This window comes from Chiroxiphia lanceolata, chromosome 1 (genome assembly GCF_009829145.1).
Source record: "Chiroxiphia lanceolata isolate bChiLan1 chromosome 1, bChiLan1.pri, whole genome shotgun sequence".
Classification (NCBI taxonomy): Eukaryota; Metazoa; Chordata; class Aves; order Passeriformes; family Pipridae; genus Chiroxiphia; species Chiroxiphia lanceolata.
The window spans coordinates 107,600,905-107,619,331 of record NC_045637.1 but is presented as its reverse complement, the minus strand read 5'-3'; the positions used below and the strand labels follow the sequence as shown (position 1 = coordinate 107,619,331).

General features: G+C 39.2%; 1 protein-coding gene across 2 annotated transcripts in view; it reads right to left on the bottom strand.

The window, feature by feature from the left end:
- Positions 1-18,427, bottom strand: part of ELMO1 (engulfment and cell motility 1) — a 315,735-nt gene that overhangs the window by 103,123 nt on the left and 194,185 nt on the right. For both annotated transcript variants that reach the window (XM_032700433.1, XM_032700439.1), the window contains exon 17: positions 2,815-2,951. In XM_032700433.1, coding sequence (XP_032556324.1) covers positions 2,815-2,951 — 137 coding nt within the window. The remainder of the gene's footprint in view (positions 1-2,814; positions 2,952-18,427) is intronic.

Below are 18,427 nucleotides of genomic sequence, written 5' to 3'. Positions count from 1 at the left end.
AAAAGTGGTGTTTTATACATTACCATGACAATCAAGTTATTGAAACTGAAAAATAGTAACACATGGAGAAGACTTTTTTTTTTCACAGTGTAAGGTAAAACATACGCAGGTATTCTTCCCAAGAATGCCAAGGCAGTGGAAGGATTAAAAAAAAAGGTCTATTTCAGATGCAAGGACCATTTCTTAATGATGCTGCACACCGAGCCCTCAGGGAAAAAAAGGCAAGGCTCCGCCTTCTCCAAGGCTTTTTCTATCTTCTCTCTCTCCTGCCCTACCCTCTCTGGCCCAAGGAGGCCTTGTACATGTCTGCAAACATGTTATCTCTGTACATACCAGGGAGAGAGAGAGCTTGCTCATAGCTTCTCCCCGCAACTTTCTCTGAAATGTAGAAGGAAGGGGAAAAAAAAATCCAACATATTTGAGAAGGCATTTTGTAGTCTTCCTAAGCGAGACCAGTTCTAGCTTTCTGTTACAAATACTTTCAAAACTGTATCTATCCCTACACACAGCAACTAAGCTACTGCATCTTGTGAGGTCTGTTTTCTTCCCATTCACTTCTGAAACTATGGGCTGAGTGCTCCCCAGGTCCACATGGCCCTTGGCTGCCAAGTTTTCGAAAGTGTCTGCCTAGAAGCAGGTACTCTTAGCACACAGGAAAGATGCAGATAGAATACTAACAAGCAGTAATCACCAGTGCCTCTTGTCAGGTAAGGATTAAATATGGTGGTGTTAAGTTTGGTAAAGCCATTGGCACTGGCAGCTGTCACCCACCAAGCAGATGGGTAAACCTTGGGTACCACTATATAACGTATCATCCCCCATAAACCCTGAAGTGCTTCACAAGCCCACACAACAACACTGTTTGCTTCACTCACAGATCCCTTTAGACATTTATCAGCTGAGTAATGCACATCCCTACCACATGTCATTTGAAGTGGGTAAGAGCGCAAAAATCTCCTTATGACTCTAAGAAAGGATTTAGATAAACAGAAAATAATTAGAGAGCTGTTAGAAATGAGAGTCTCAAGAGTTTAGCATTTCCTCCCCTTTATGAAAACAGTTACAAAATCAAGAGTGATTTCTGCAGGCAGAGATCCTGGGTCCAGGACCATGCACCATCGTGCCACCACCAGACACAAATCCTAGTAGCCCAGTGGCAAATGTTTCAGATTTGCCCCACAGAGTTTCCTGTGTCTTCAATGACACATGCAGTAAGACCTACTGCCAATCTTGCTGAACCCGAAAGAACTGATGGGTGAAGTTGCAGAATTTTTCAGTAGCAGAAAACACAAATAGCAAATTAGTCAGATCAGAGAAAAAAACCTATCTGGTCTCCCATGAATCTCCACAACAATGCCTAACACAGTAAAGTAAATTTCATTGTTTTCTTTTTAGGGTGGTCTGGGCTGTTATCAGAAACTAAATCATTCTTTTTCTGAATCCCCTAGAATTGCTAATAATATTTCAACTCAAGTTGTGGGAAATTATGTAGACAAGTCCTTCAACTTGTCTACATGTTTACAGACAGAAGGCCTGTAAGTAACATGCAGTTGTTAATACATTTATTTAAAACAATTACATATTATGAAGTAGTCTTTTAAGAGTTGCCTTTTAAGCTCTTGATTTCAACAATCCTACATTGTTCAGTGAATTATCTTGCTATTGCACCTTCTGTGTTCCTAGATAAGAGAAGTGTCTCAGAAATTCCATGCAAGAACAAGCCTCTAGGTCATCTAGCTACAACTGAATGCACTTTGGACTTCCTTTCTCTCTGTAGCCAGGGCTCTGGTACTGCTGCCAACTAACTTGTCTGAAAGAACTCAGCAAAGGTTATTCCTCACCATGACTTAAGAATTCACCTTCACTCTGCAGAAGAAAATGGACATTGAGACCACTTCAATAACAGACAGTTCCAGTTAGAAGTCAGGCATGATCATTCTTACTGGCTTTCACATAACATTTGAGTCTGGTGACTTCAAGGCGCTTGCTTCTATGGTACGTGCTGACACAGAGAATCAGTCTCACTTTTCATTCTCAACCAATAGTTCTATAACCAACATCTCCCAGGGAGAAGCTTAAGATCCAGTCAGAGGATCCCAACAAAGATAAGGATGCCAGCTGGCCGCAAAAGCATGAGTTTGTCATTCTTACAAAATGCCAGAGATGCTGTTCAGCCTCATGACAGTTAAAATAGGATGTCTAAGGACCATTAAGACAGACCTGCTCTTTATGGGTTTTTTGAGGGTGAGGAAATTGGCTGAAGCTTCCAGAATTCTTACCACAAAAAGGGTGAGATCCTGAGGAGCATTTTTGTTGGATTTTTATTTGATTTATTTGGGTTTGGTCGTTTGGGGTTTTTTTGTTTGTTTTAGCAGGCTAAACTGCACAGCAGTCTGTCATGATTGTGTCCACTCTTGAATATTTTATCCTGTTAGTGCTCACATGAAATGAAAGGGATGCACAGAATCATCACTGCAGTACTCTCTCTGCATTATTTACAACCTTGGAGGCTGCAGCACTTCAGCATAATATTGCTAACATAAAAAGGCAGAATTTCCCCTCAAGCCAGGATTGTAGTCTCATAGTCTGCAGTGCAATATGACTGAAAAGGTTCTATGAACTTCCTTTATGCCTCCCATTCCCTACCCACCGCTTTCTAAATGCTGGCATTCTGATATGCAAAGAATCCGAACAGATAAAACTCCACAGCGTTCAGCAGAATGGGAATTAGTAAATCCCTGTGCCTCTAGGGAAGAATATATGGTCTTGTTTCATTATTCTACCCAGTTATTCCCACCCCACTCTTTTTCTTGCCTTGTTAAAGTCCTCTGAAGTTGCCCTCATTTCCTTCCATGTCTTGTTCAAGAGCTGAATGCAGATACAGAAGAACTCCTCAAACGATCTGTCATGGGTGAAGAACATGGGATGGAAATCGTTGCAGGTCTCACTGGCTAAAAACAGAAAAACAAGGGGGCGTGGAATAAGACATGTACAGGCAGGAGCTTCAAAAAATAAACATAAAATACAATCAGCCACAAAAGTTAAAAAACAGCATAACTGAGTGAAATCCCAGTTCTTGGAGTAAGGGATGTCAAAACATCACCATGAAAAGCCAGCCTTGATCTACAGTCTTAAAGACAACAAAACACAGTATAGACCCTGTCTGTAAGACACCAACAGCAAGAACAAGAGGAAGCAACTACCTGTTTGCCTAAATTGTCTCTCAATGTTTTTTGTTTGTGCCAAGTTTTGCTGCTCAGTCCAGGATAGAGGGACAAAGGGAAAAAGTAGAAATCTCTTCATCAAAACAACTTCTGCCACTACTAACAGTATGGTCTATCTTGCCTGATGAAAACCAAACACCAGACCCTATCACTCACAAAATATTATTAGATCAATATACACACTGAAATATGAAGCTCTCCTGGCATAGCAGATGATGTACCATACTAACGAATATATCACAGAGTAACCAGAGAAATCTAGACAGACATAAAGATGAGAATGTAACTGATTAAACTTGTTCTTTGAAAATAACTGGAAACAAAAGCAATGGATCTTCTATAATCTGTCCCTTATCTGAGACAGAAATAACAAAAAGGAAAAAAACAAAACCAAAAAACAACACGCAAACTTCCTTTAATCAAATACTGACTTTGAGGAAGGAAAAAAAAAGAATACTGTAGTGAGGATCACGAAATGGAAAAGCAAGAGTGTGCTGTGAGTCTCCTGAAGAAAGAATGAATTTTCAAAAACTGAGGACTGAAGCAATGCTGGTCTCCGGGCACATATGAGCAACCTGGGAACAGAAGTGGCTTTAGCTAAGAACTGAAAAGAATCTTTAAACTCTGCTGTGACTTGCAGGGCCACCTGAGTAGGTTACCTATTCATGTTCTTAAAAAGATAACAAAAAAAGTAAAATTGATTAAGCCTTTCTTCATATACCTAGTCCCCAAATCTCTCAGCTTCAGCCTTCACCTCTGCATGTGTGCTCCTTTGAACTTGGCAGAAGTCACTCACATGCCTGAACAGCATCATCTTCCCTTACTTAGGATCAAACAGCCACTGCTTAGGCAACTTCCTCCTTTGCAAGAACAGCAGAATTATCAAGCACTGGGATAAATCGCTCTTTCCTGAGGCTGAATCTGCTTTCTCCCAGTGGAACTGGAGAATTAGAGACTCTTTTCAAGAGAATGGGAATAGCTCAGGCAGGCTGACTCCCTGCACCAGCTGCAGACACTTGGTCCTGGTACCTCCTCTAGACAAAAAACTGCCCTTTCAGTGTGTTTAGTTACCTCTACTGCACCAGCAATTCTGCCATAGGAACATGAATTGTGCTTAGAATCACCTGAACCCTCAAAGAAAAATGCTTTCTGATCTTTCCTAGCATTCAGTATTAAAATTATAAAGCAAAACTCGGAAGCTTAAATGCAAATTTGAATCTTTAACATCAGATTTACTAATCAATTCTTCAGCTATGTGGCAAGGACAGGAATTAAATTTGGAGCACAGGTTTCATTGTAATCAAGTAAACTCCATTTACTTCAAAGGATTTGCAGTCAAGGGGGAATCAGTCAAAGCAGAGACCTATATTTAAGAGGAACCACTCAATCGCTTTTAAAGAATAAAATGCCTCAAGCATGTTTTTCAGAGCACCTTCAGCTTCCATTCACTCCACTGGAGCTCCAAGGGCTCAGCACTTCCAATAATCAGACCTTCAGCTTGTAAAAATGTCAGAGACACAACAGAACAGATTCTCAGAGGGCACTTGTCTTTAAGTCATGAAATACTATAATGATGAGAAGAAATAAAATAACACCAAGCAGAAGAATGCAGCCAGTACCTTCACTGTATAAATCACAGCACAAAACAAGGCAATAACCCTCGACACGCACTGGCCTTTCTGATCCTCCTCAAAGCCTGAGTTTCTCACTGCTCCTGCCCATAAAAACCAATAAATCAAAATTAATGCAAAGGCTAGGGATTCTCAGAAAATTGATCATTGGTTCTAACTCATGCTCCTTATGATAATCAGCCTCAAACTGTATCTACTGTGTTGACTGTTCTGCATGCAGAATCAGAGATGCCACCTCCCCCCACCTGTTTTTTATAAGTAGGCAACATACTGTGTTTTATGCCTTTCAGTCTCAAAATGGAAGAGTAGAAATCACTGTTATTGATATAAATGGAGAAAGTTAGGCCTGTTAGAAAGCAGGACTGATGTCTTAAAGTAAAAAACAAATCCTAGGAATAATTCAAAACCAAATGATAAACAGCTCCTTCAAAATTCTCACTCATCCAGATAGCAAAGAAGAAAATCCATGGTCTACTTGCATGGTAGTTTTTTGTATGCCATGAAAATTCCATCTAAAATAATACAAAGTAATACAATTCAATGTAAAATCTTCAGGTTTCAGCTCTGGTCACATCTATGCTCTCCTCAGAGTGTTAAAATATCTAATGAAAGATAACCCTTGCCCCAATACTTTCCTTCTCCTTTTGACAGGTGAGATGAGGATGAAGGAAAAGGCGGTACTGTGTTACTGGTATGGTGTTGAGACCAGAGTAAGACTGAGTTACAAACTGCTGTCTTGGTCCACTCTCTCCAGCCCCAAGACAGAGGTTTTAATATCCTTAATATCAGAGGACTGCCTCTCTCTGCAGAGTGAGTAAATTTAGAGGCTGTTCAATTTACTAATTAAAAAGTACTTGAATTTATTTTTTCACTAACTTGCAATTTGACTAGTTCTAAACTGAAACAGAGGTCCAGCCTTAGAAATATTTGGAGACCTTCTGCATAAGAGCTGCGTGCAAAATTCTGGTCCTTAAGTCCAGCACTCTCTAACCTTCATTTTCACAAGCAGGGACTAACCAAATTTATAACCACATAAAAACATACACATGGCTGCAATGTGGGGACACAAATCATCATGATTATTCATCATCAAGTTTTAATTACACCTCTGTGAGATCACCTTCGAAAGGCAAGTCACAGATGTCTGGCCTACATAAATCAGGTGAAGATCTTGTTGATTTTCCTTTCTTGGCACAATTCTTGAAGCTGTAGATCAATATGCCACCTTTCAGGATACAAGTAGTCCTTCCAGCTTCTAGCTGATCTATAGCTGGAACTTAGAGGAAGAAATTTAGTTCATTCCTCATTCTAAATTGCACTGGCAAAAAAAAAAAAAAAAGCTAATTTCTGCCTGGGAGTTTATATGGTTCCTTCAGTGTATACTTTTAGTCCACCCAACACAATTCTGTCTGTCAGTTGTTTCCTAAATTACAACTAAACATTCAAATGCCCCAGACTATTTGAGGAGTAAACAGATTTGACGTGTTACCTTGTTCCGCTGTGGATTAGTAGAAAACAATAGGGAAAAGTAAATCAATTGAGAAAGAAGAAAAGAGTTGTACCTTAATTTTTTAGCCCATCTTTTCCCATGACACAGAACATCATCGGGGTTGAATTTCTTTTAGCTGTGTCAAGAACAGTCAGGTATTTGCATATTTGCATAAGCCTGTCTTGAAAGGGCACAGATTACGTGGTGATGTTTCACTAAGTGTTTGGCTTGAAATACAGCAAAGATTTAAACTCCAAAGCTGCTGTGGTGAACTGAATAGGACAACAGGGATTTCTACGTGCAGGACAGAGTCCAGGAAAGGACCAGTGTGCAAGACCAGATAGCAGGCTGCTGTGTCACCTCACTGTCCAAATCGGTAAGAACAAAAGGCCACTAGTTCAACAGAAACTGGCTAACAGCTGGAAGGACTCATGACATTTTACCCCCACGTTAAATGTAGACTACGTGTAGATATCTATAATTAGTTTCCACTAAAAGGAGGAAAAAAAATATGATTTTTTTATCTTAGAATTTATTTTGTGGAATACGTGGGAGTAACACAGAGATACGCTCTCCCTTCCCCCAAAGGTAAAAGAGCAGGCAGAGACACAGTAATACACCTCTTTAAGCAAGGTACTGTCCTTGATCTTAAGAAAACTCTGCTTTCTTTCTGATTCTGCTAAACTGCTGTGTTGATACTACTCATCCCCATCACTTCTTTAAAATGGCATATGGGCATTCTGACCTCCGTTGTGAAGTTCTTGAATTCAAGAAATGAAAAAGGTTGTACTGGTATGAAAGCCATATCTATCATGAAGGGAATATTTGAAATTAGGAACCACCCAAACCATTATTTTCAAAATCCATGCATGATCCTATGGGGGATCAAGCTGAGGTGACTTCAAGAATCATTCTTCTGTAAATTTGAAGCTTGGACCCGTGACATTGGGAATGTATACGGAAGATAATTTGCTAATTACAAATGAGACATCTCATTCACAGATGTCAGACGTACAATTGGTCTACAAAGAAGAAGTTGAGTAGATCTGAGTAAGTAGATAATAAATAAAAGTGATAAGGTTGCTGCGTATTCTCAAATATTTCAAAAACAGTCAGGCAGCCTAAATCAATCACATTATTCAGTCAGCCATATAAACACAGTCACCTGGCAATAATGCTGTCAAACCTAGAGGCAGACAAGACACCTGTGGTGAGGAGTCAGCCTCTGTGCTGGGGTTGGTATTAATAGATCTTGTGCACCCTGAAACTCATCAAGAAAAGCATCCTGAAATAGCATCAGCACGATTTTGAGATGAGGGATGCAGTGATGCAGAGCCCTGGGAAACTGGTTTGCAAAGTTCCAGGGAGAGAGGGGTTCAAAAATATATCTCCCTGTCTGAAAGGTACCTGGGAGCCATGGGATTGAATTTTCAGAGAGATCTGTGCTTTCTTTTCCTGAGCTGCTGCTTAATTCCGGGTGAGTCATTTATCCCCTCAGTTGTTTTCCCCAGTTTCACAGAATGGAGATGATAATATTTGATCAGAGAGGAGGCGGGTGGAAAGATCCACTGCACTTTCAGAAGCCCAGCAAGATCCACAAATGAAGGGTGCAATATGGACCTTGGAAATACCATCTCCACTTGGCACAGCCTCCTCTGGGATTATTATTTGCCAGTAACAGAAGAACCAAAGAGCAACTAATTCTCACTAGCTCTCAGGAGAAGAAGCACTGTAATTTATGCTTCTCCCTGAAGATGCAATACAGTAAAAATAACTACTGCCATGACCATTTTTATACACAATCAAAAATTCTCTCAGTAACACATAGAACATATAGGAAAAAGTACACCTACTACTGCAGAAATACAGTGATTGCCAAGTTATCTACACTGCTGATCGTTGTAGTCTGCTGGCAATAATTTGAACCTCTGGCTACCTTTCTGGCACATGATAGGGAAACTGTAATTTAAGGCAAGGAAGGTCACTAGCAATGTCAGTGTAATAATGAAGTAGTAATACTGATGCCAATCATGTAATTTTCTTTCCTAGGGAAAAGTTGTCTTTAGAACACTCCACTGGTATTAGAACAAAAGCCACCAAAATTACCTAGCAACACAGAGCTACAAGAGACATTCAATGTCTTCCCTTACCTGATCACATATTAAGTTGGAAAAGAAACAATATGAAATTGTTAAATGTGCAGCAAAAACTACCAACTCAAACTCTTCATAAGAGCATAAGGCAACATGTTTCTGAACCTGTGAGACTTATAAAGAAGCTATAGAGGGAAACTGGAAAAAAAAGGACATATAAAAGGCTTCCTACAGTCTGCAAGCTTTCTTAAGGCTGAGAATAAATTCTACTATGCAATGAAAAACAAGGATTCCATGGAGTTTCAGGACTAGGATGTTCATGGCATATGGAGCCCCAAGCTCTTCAGTAACTCACCCATATTCATTTTGAAGATGACTGCTGCTGTGTCAGAAACACATCTCCTCTCCCCAAAATATCATTAAATGAAGAAGCCACTATTTAAAAATTCACCTATCTCATTGTCCCAAATAAAAGTGCTGGAAGAGGAACCCTGACTATTGCAGCACAAGACAATAAAGCCCCACACTTATCACTACCAACAGATCCAGCAGTTCAGAGGTGACAATAAGGAGACAGCTGAAGAACAATATCCTGGCAGATTCACCCTGCCAATCCAGAGCTGATGGTGAACTGAAAGAAAGCAATGAAGACAGTAGTGTCCACACAGGCAGGCTGACTCTGTAAGGATAACTCCTTTTGCAACTCTCAGTAAATAGAGAGACCTCCCTGCACCTCTCCTGCTTAGAATAGACCTGAAGACTGAACACTATGGTTTGGAAAAGCAAACAGAAAGCCAAAGTGCAAAGAGGAGAGTTCCCAAAAAGGCTTTTATATGCAACAAGGAAATTACAAAGATTACAAAGAGTCAGCATCGTGCTGATAAGGGTTCCCCAACTCTTTCAAAAGCAGCCTATTTTTATTTCTGACAAAACAGGTGCCAGTTATAAATAAATCTGAACTGCCTCTACAATCTGTCACAGCACACTGTTGGGCAACAGGAAAGTACTCTGCTTCCTTCTTCATTCCTTCACTACTCCCAGTATTAAAAAAGCAGTGATCAATAACAACAAGAAAATGTAGTTTTAAAACCTGATGGATAAATTGGAGTATTGTTTTCAGAGGTGAGGGAGCACTTCATACAAATTAGTCACGCACTTCTAGGAGAAAAATCCTTGAGAGTGGAAATGGTATGAAAAAACAAGTACTTGTATTCATCATACCAAAAAAAAGTCTTTTGGGGGAAAAAAGACATAGATCGGCATGCATAGATCTGCAACTATGCTCTGGCATATTTACAATATCCCTGAATAACAATATAGAATCATAGATTCATCTAGGTTGGAAAAGACCTTTAAGATCATTAGAATGCTAATTGATTAATGCGATAAATTTGCTTAGGGACTATGAAGTCTTTATGGTCACTTGTAGTAAACATATAGAACAAGAGGGAAGTACACATATAAAGCAGAATCTACAGAAGACTGTTTAACAAATAAACATACTATGCAAAACCTTCTTACAAAAAAGATAATGCTGCTGCTCTGTCAGGTTCTTATCAGGTTCCTGACATCTTGCAAAGCACACAAAGCAATGATGCTTGATACGTGAAAGCTTAAAAAACCCGAACCAAATCACCATATAAAGAAGCATTTTTGACAATTTCTAAGCCCACAGACTGTCTGCTTGAAGTCCAACAGAAATAGATAGTGTCACTAACAGAAGGCCAGTTAAGCTCAGACCTATCAAGGGAAGCATCTTATCACATCTGCTGCATGTTGATGCTCTGTTCCTTTACCTGTTGCATCCTTTCTCTCCTAAGGTCTCAGAGAAACTAGGCTTAACCGTATCTCCAGACATATCAGGAAGAATGAGAGTAGCAATGGGGAAGGTAGGTATTTATAAACACCAGCATAAAGGCAGTCACACTGTGTAACCACTCTTTCTAGCCCTACAATACCTATTGGCAAAGTTTATTGCTAAATGCTATATTCTGGCACATTTTCTAATAACTGTTGCAGCACCTCAGACACAGAACTCTGAGGGCTGGGGTCAAAAGTTTTTGGGTGCAGAAGTGGACACTTGTTCTGTCTTTGCTTGTGCATCTCCTCGATGTCCCTCTCAAAATCAGTACAGTGAGAAACTGCCTTTCGTGACAGGATTGTTGTCTTTTCCCTTTTTACTCTGACTCTTCTAGAGAGCACCAGCTTATTGCTTCTCCTCCTGAAGGGATTCTTGCTAAAAAGCACACACTTACCTCTAATTACTCATTTTCTTTATTAGAAAGTTACATAGACTTCATTACAGGTTATAACTCATGCCTCTCCAAAGACCTTCTGTGAGATACTTCACCAAGAATATACTCTGGTTATTATTTGAAATACAGACCATGCTGTTTCGGTTCACAGGAGAGGAATGGTCACTTAAAATTAACTCCGCTTTAAGTAGGCTGGCTAAGGCTCCATCTGTAAGCAAAACTTAAAGAAGTCTACGAAAACCTGCAGGAAAAACACTGCAAACAGTAACCTGGGAAATCTACAGATTGTTTTAGGTCCCCCCTTCCTACCTAAGCAGCTTCCATTCCCTGTTCCCTCACACAGACCTATGCATTAAAATCAGAAAGAAACTATGTGGTCACACATAGTGTGTCTTGTGTAAGACAACTAGTGGAAAGAACATATTTTTGGGGATATTTGATCTTACAAGTAAGCAACATCAGGACAACTGCAAGGGAAAAAAACCCAAATGAGCAGATGGAGAAGCCAACAAACCAACAGTGAAGTCAGGGAGGAAAATAATCTTTTTCCTGGTACCAAGGCATTCTTCTATTAGAAAAAAAAAAGGCTACAACTGAATTACCCATGCAGACCTGGCACAAACCCTTTGTACTCACACAAAGGGTGTCTGTATATGAGATGCCTCCTTTGGTGCACTTTTGTGACAGGCTGTTAGGCTACCTTCAGTGCCTCCATGGTGTTGTATGAGACAGGCTGGCTGCCTGATACCTCTGCCTAAGCAGTCAGGCCAGCTTCCACAGTATGAAAGCTGTGAGGACAAACTTCCAGCTACCTAGAAAGTGAGCTAAACTCACCCAGCTCCTCTGCCATTACAGAAAATGAAACAGAACAAAAGCACTCTAAATTCAACCACTTGCTTTGAATCAATCCCAGATAATATGCCAAACAAAGTAACAGACTGAGTCAAAGAGGGAAAGGACACCAATAGCAATAATAAAAGAAAAAAAAGATTGTCTGTGATTAAGGTGAGGGAATTCACTGTATCACACATCCTAGAGCAAATGGCAACTCATTTTTCATGTCAGATCTGGTTCTGAGCTATGCTGAAACTACAACGCTTGCTCAAGAACCGGGATGTACACACCTACTAGCTGTCCCTGACTTTTTTGAAAATATGTGTGGTACCACCACTACTACAGCTCCACATAGAACAACCCACCTTAGCTCTTACACCTCTCCTCCTTCCCCTTCTGCATCTCTACAAACTGTGTATCTCCTTTAAAGATGCATATTTATACATACATGAACCAAATTGCCAAATAACATCTTTTCCCCCCACTTTGTGAAAGTAAAATGTGAGCAAGAAGAAACTGGCCAGTGGCAAAATCTTGTGCAATACATCCCAGGCTGGGAACACCCCCTAGCATGTCTACAGCTATTCCATTCTTGGTCTGCCATGGGCAACCAGCAGTGCTAAGCACGGCAGCGACAACATAGTGGTCTGTGGGGGAAACACCAATCTTCCCACTCCTTGTGAATACAATCTCTCTTGGAACCCAGTTAGACCTGGTGAGGCAAAGGTCATGAACTCATCATGGAAACTGCACCTTAGTTACCTAACCGCAACCACCTAAATTATTTTCTCTCCTTACAAATTGTCCTAATCTGTAAATCATGTTTTTAACTATCTGGGCTAGAGTCCCAAAGTCAGACTGACAGAATAAAAATAAAACTGCTGAAGCATACTCTTTTAACACAGACCAAAGTGAGTAATTGCTACTCACAGAAAAGGAAAACAGTGATGTGGCAGGGTGCAAGCTGCTCAGGAAACATGGAACCTTCGTGCTTGTTAGTTTATTTATCCAAAATCATCACCATAACTCACTGAGTAAGTGCCAAGCATGTCCAAAGGGCTTTGTGAACATTAATCAATCTCTAGGACAGTAGTTAACACTAACTCTTCAGATGTCAAACGTAATCTCTTGAAAGGCAAGCAGAAAATCAAGTTAACAAGACCACAGGCTTAACAGGAGAAGCTATTTAAACAACTCATTTCCAAGTGGCGCATTCTGCTCATAAGCTACTCTCATGGAGTTTTTTACTTCATACACCAATACAAAACTAAACTCAACTATTCAACTACAGCTGACAGAGCATAGTTTTGGATAGGCAGAACTACTGTCATCAAAAGTTATGTTTTAGAAATGTTTAATTAGGCTGTAAAATTGCCCTACTTTATGTTATTCCTCTTCTTTATAGGCTAAAACATTGAACCAGCATTTCAGTCATATTACTGTAAAAAAATAGTATCTTAAAACATTGTATTTTAGTCTGGAAAACAGGTTGCTTGATGAAAGATGTTTTAGAGAGTGCAAACATTTTAAAATTAATTCCTGCTCTATATCCTAGGGCATTTGCATTGTATATTAACAGATATAATTCATTATAACTCCAAACCTTTTAGTTTCTAAAGAAGCTTGGAGAATCACCTAGAACGGGATACATGAAGTAGTACAGATTCTCTCCTCGTGATGCTGGGAGATAAAAAGCCTGCAGGATCCTGGGAGATAAAAAGCCTGCAGAACGCTGGGAGATAAGGAGTCCTTGAGTATAAATGAAGCAAATACATGGGAGACAGAGAGAGGAAAGAGGCCCAGAAAACACATTAAGACTTGCTGAGATCACGTCTTTGTAAAACATCAGAATCAGGACGATAAGGAGAAAATTTGGTCTAAAGTATAATATCTCTGGTGTTAATAACCACACAGTATTCCCTGACAGCTTGTTCCACTACTTATCTAGTCTCTAGTTTTGTTGTTGTCATTGTTATTTGATATATATTTTCTCTTTTGTATTTTAAATCCATTATTTGTTTTCTCCTTGTTGACTACAAGAATTGAATAAGGTAATTTTTACATCATGCCTTGAGGTTCCTGAAGACATTTATATCTTTTCAATCACTTTATTCCACCCTGACCATGAATAATTGCTTAATTTTTCCTTCAGGGTCTTATTTTCCCAAGTATAGTATCAATCTCTCCAAAAATATGTCTGTATGCATGAGGATCGCAGAATAGAGACATACAAAGACAAAAATAATGATTTCTCAGAACCACCACCAACAAAAAAAGTAGGCAAAACCCTTCAGCTGAAACTCCTCTGTTGGACTATGGGTGTATTTGAAAAAGGATCTAAACTAACCTTCTTAGAAATTCTCTCCTATTACTCCCATTCCAGACACTTAACAATTTCAGATAAGAAAAATGAAAGTCATCTTGTATATATAAGATCTCTCTTTGCTTCTGCATTTCAGTTTAAAATTGGTTCTCAAAATTTAGGATTATTGCTTGGCTGTTTTTTCACAAAGCATTATCCCAGTCATGTCTCATGAGACATTGCGTATGAGGCAAGTATACTGGCCTTGCTTTCATTAAAATAAACTGGTTCATAACACAAGCTAAACTATGTAAATTCATCTGAAAAAAATATCATCATGTCCTAAGAAAGCATTTTTCAATTTTCTCTCAACTGAATCTGACCAACTATGACATCTGTATGTACAGGTTATTAGCATCTATTTAAAAACTGTGAAGTAATACATCTGGAAAAGGAAAGTGTTTCCCAATCTACTGTAGCAAGTTACAAAAATAACATTTCCAAACCAACCATCAAGAAACAATTGACATTTCCAATGGTTTTGAAAAAAATAGCTGAATTTCTCCATTGCCAATAGGACGGGTTAGATATGTTGGTTTCAAAATCACTAAGGCAAAAGAAGTACTAGACTGACTTTATGAGAAAATAAACTTCAACTCCTTCCCATTTAAACTTACAAAAAGTAGTAGGAACTTTTCCTACATTAGATTAAAATTCAGCAGGCAAAACTTTTTCCCAGCAAGGAATTACAGAGAGTTTGAACTGAATTGAATTCTAAACCTCTGTGGTTTTGGTTTAGGGATTGTATTTGGATTATTTTTAAACTGGATCCCGACCTGGTTCAATATCTAGAAGTATCTCTTGAGCCCGAATGGCCAGAAACTTAGAAATGGCATATCGGAGGAATGGCTCAACTAAAAATGTAAATCCTCTGTCCTCAGTTGCAAGCTGTTGAGCATGAAGAACTAAAACCTGGTCATTGCAAATATTTCTGCTCCTGCTGGAGAAAACCTGCAGCCAAAAAGCTCCATGTATCTGTATGTATCTGGCTGTCATGGGGTCCGAGCGTGTTACTTCTCTTTTTTTACAGGTTTTATGTCTCTTGCTGCCCAAACGTAGCATTAGCACCAATCCCACTCCCACTGCCAAAGTGCCACAGATGAGTTCCAGCTTAAAATGGAACTAATTTAAAATAGACTCAACTAATTTCTCCTTGTGTTACCTATCTATATTTCAGAGGTCAACACGTCCTCAGACAATGCGATTGCAAGGGTTTCCACTTTACTGTAGTAGCCTTAATAGGAAGCTAAAATTTACAGACTTTTTTTTTCCTTCTTATGCCTGAAAGACATGAGGGAAATTTCTTTGAAAGTAAAATCAGCACAGTAAAGGCTTTTAAGGTGCAAGTTCAAGCTATCAGTGGTTTTTGACAGAACAAGTGGCATCTCAGCTGAAGCTGTACTCCCTTGCTATGCTCCAGTGCAGACCCAAACGAGGTGTCTCTGCTGCCTGAGCAGAGGAAGGGATTTCTGCCGCCTCCCAGAAGAAGCAACGCAGACACATGGTTGGGGACATAAAGCCACCTGGGTGATGGCATGTTTCTGTGCTGTAACCCTGCCATGGCGCCTGGCCTGGCACCCCCTGGGCCCAGAGAATGGGCAGCAGCAGACCTTGCTCCTGTCACGCTGACAGTTCAGTCCCCCAGTTTGGTGTTTCAACATGTAAATAACCACAGTTTCTTCATGCCCTCATAAAGACTTTAGGTCTCAAGCTTAAGTTTTCACAGCTACCCACATGAAAGTAACCCAGTTATGTGCCAAACTTATTACTATAAAATCTACAAGACCATCTGCTTTATGTTAAACATTACCTTTCTTAAAACAGGCCCCTTCCTTTACCATAAAGCACCCTTCCTACTCCATCTCATGAAGTCCATCTCCTCTGTCCTTGCAAGGAAAGCAGATTTTAAATAAATTTGTCATGCAAGAAGAATACAAAAGCAAACACAAGGATTATACTTAATAAAGAGAGGAGGGAAAAGTGAAACTGGTTATTCTCAGGGCTGATCTCAAGAGCAGGCACAGCTTCAGAACAAATTTTGAAAGAAAGTAAGAACATATTGAGGTGAATAGACTGGAATAAATACTGCACAGGCTTATCAAGAAAAGATCAAGTCTGATTCATATAATCTTTGATAAAATAACTACTGTTTCTCATGTGTGAAATCTGGTGGGCTTTATCTGCACAGCAGACAGATTAGTTCTTCTGCATCTGACTTGATTTAAGAAAAATATTTTGATATAACTATGTGTGCCAGACAGAAAATCAGTAATTCATCTGGACAAAATAAGATTTGATACAAGAATCAGTGTGGGTGAGGTGTTGGCCACATATGGAAATGACAAAAAGAAAAGGGGAGGTATCAAGCTAAGGGCAGTACTGCTAGAATGTCTCAAAAGTCAGTCTCAGATTCCAGATTTCCATTAATGACTTCGGCACAAAAATCCAAGAGTACCTCCACAAAATTTGCTGGAGCCCAAAAGCTGCTGATGGGAAGGGAAAATCAGAGGGTCATAAAGGAAGCACTTTGAGACCTGGAGAAATCAGAAATTGGAATGGTATGACACTGGACACTAAGACACTGAAAGGATTTTGAGTAATAAAAGGGATTTCTGCTCTAATCTGAGACTTACCAGTTAGAGAAAAAAGAGCAGAAAAAAGACAACTTGTATACAGAGCCATCATGTGACAAAGGTCCTAAGAAAAGCAACAGTAATCCTAAAACATAAACAATGAGAAATTTCTAGCAAGGGCAGTGAAGTACAAAAAAGATGTGATACAAGGCACTGGTAGTTGCACAAAGTGGAATAACACTGGCAGTTCTGGGCACCCATATGCAAGATACAGGGACTTAAATGAGAACACAGAAGAAAGGGCTCCTAAAATGGTCAGCAAATGGAGAATAGTATTGGAATGGATTGAACTGTCTATGTTGGTTTAATCTAGCAGGATGAAGGCTGAAATCAAATAATATAAATACACGGGGGAGAGGGGAGAAACAGAAAGAGAAGAGCTGTTAAATAAAGAACAAATTTGACACAAAGATAAACAGGTTGAAACTAATTCTGAACATATTTAGGCTGGAAATGAAAAGGCTTCTAACCCTCTCATGCATGAAAAAAAGAGTAATTTGTATAAGGATATAGTTCAGTAAATCCATGAACGGGAACAGATGATGTGGCTAGCTACAGTGATCCAATTCTAACCTCTCCTTTTCAGTTCTGCAGTAGTGCTGTTTTCTGCATTTACATCATTAGACTTAGGCCAGATACCCTTTAGTGTCTGGATATTATGGAACTGCTGCATTAATTTTCTCTACCTTAATTTGAGTAATGTTGACTTACTGAATGTACAGTAAGAAAATGTACTGACCATAAAAGGTATACACAAAACCCCCCTACCTTTCAAGAAATAGAAGTTACTCATTCTGCACAATGTCAGAAATTCTTTTTATTTAAACCTTTGTAATTTGTTATTGGAAATTAAACTGCACTAATGATGGTGTTATAGCATCAGTTAGAGTAAGCATTAGAGAACTCAGGGACAATTCAAAACATTTCAACAATCATTATGACATTGCCATCTTATTGAACAATAATTATGTACGCTTGTAAATGTACAAAACTGGAAAGTAAACTAAGGAATTTGCCCTGTACTCATACACTCTTTCTCGCAGTTTCATAACAACTATAAATATTGCGTTGTTGCTTTTTCTCCTTTCCCAGTTTCAACTACTTTTCTCATGTAATCATCTTTGAAAGCATCAGTATGTAAAGATTTCCTAACTTTGTGCTCTTGGGTGAAGTGCCTGGAATTTCAGGTAAACGCTACAATACACTCTAACATTTTGCAACAAAGCTAACATCTTCTCTGTAATGTAGAGGTGGACCAAAAATAGCATTGCCTTCAGTAGGTTTTGCTCCTCATCTATGGATCAGAACATATCAGCTGGGACTGAACTGATTTGAGTTTTCCTCACTAGTGTAAGAATCATACCACACAACTCAGTTTCTTTGAGTATAAAATAGGGTTAATATTTCCTTTGTTCTTCTGAGAGTGATTATTCAGATGCTCTAATATATATCACTTGTCACGATAAATCTACCAGTATCTTAGTAACAACTTTGCCCTGGGCACTCATAATTCGATTCAGTCTTGACAGGAGGTGGAACACTCAGCTATTCTAACAAATCGTCTCTCCATTGCTCCAGCAAGGTGGCGTAAAAGTCAACTCCATCTTAGACTTACACAGATAGGAAAAGAACAGGCAGATAGAAATGAGGCACACAATGGGTTTTACTATTAAATGGATTACTCAGTATTACTGAATAGATTACTGAGATTTTCCTATAAAAGAGCTTATCTCTGATAAATTACTGCAGAAAGTCTTAATAGTCACCGCTCGTTTAAATAACAGTTTTTGAAAGTTGGTGCTTTATTTTTGAGTAAATCTCTAAATTACATAAACGCAGGGAATTGTTAACCCCAGCCATGTACTGCATAATGATGGTACTGCCACATCTAGTACTGAATCTATCA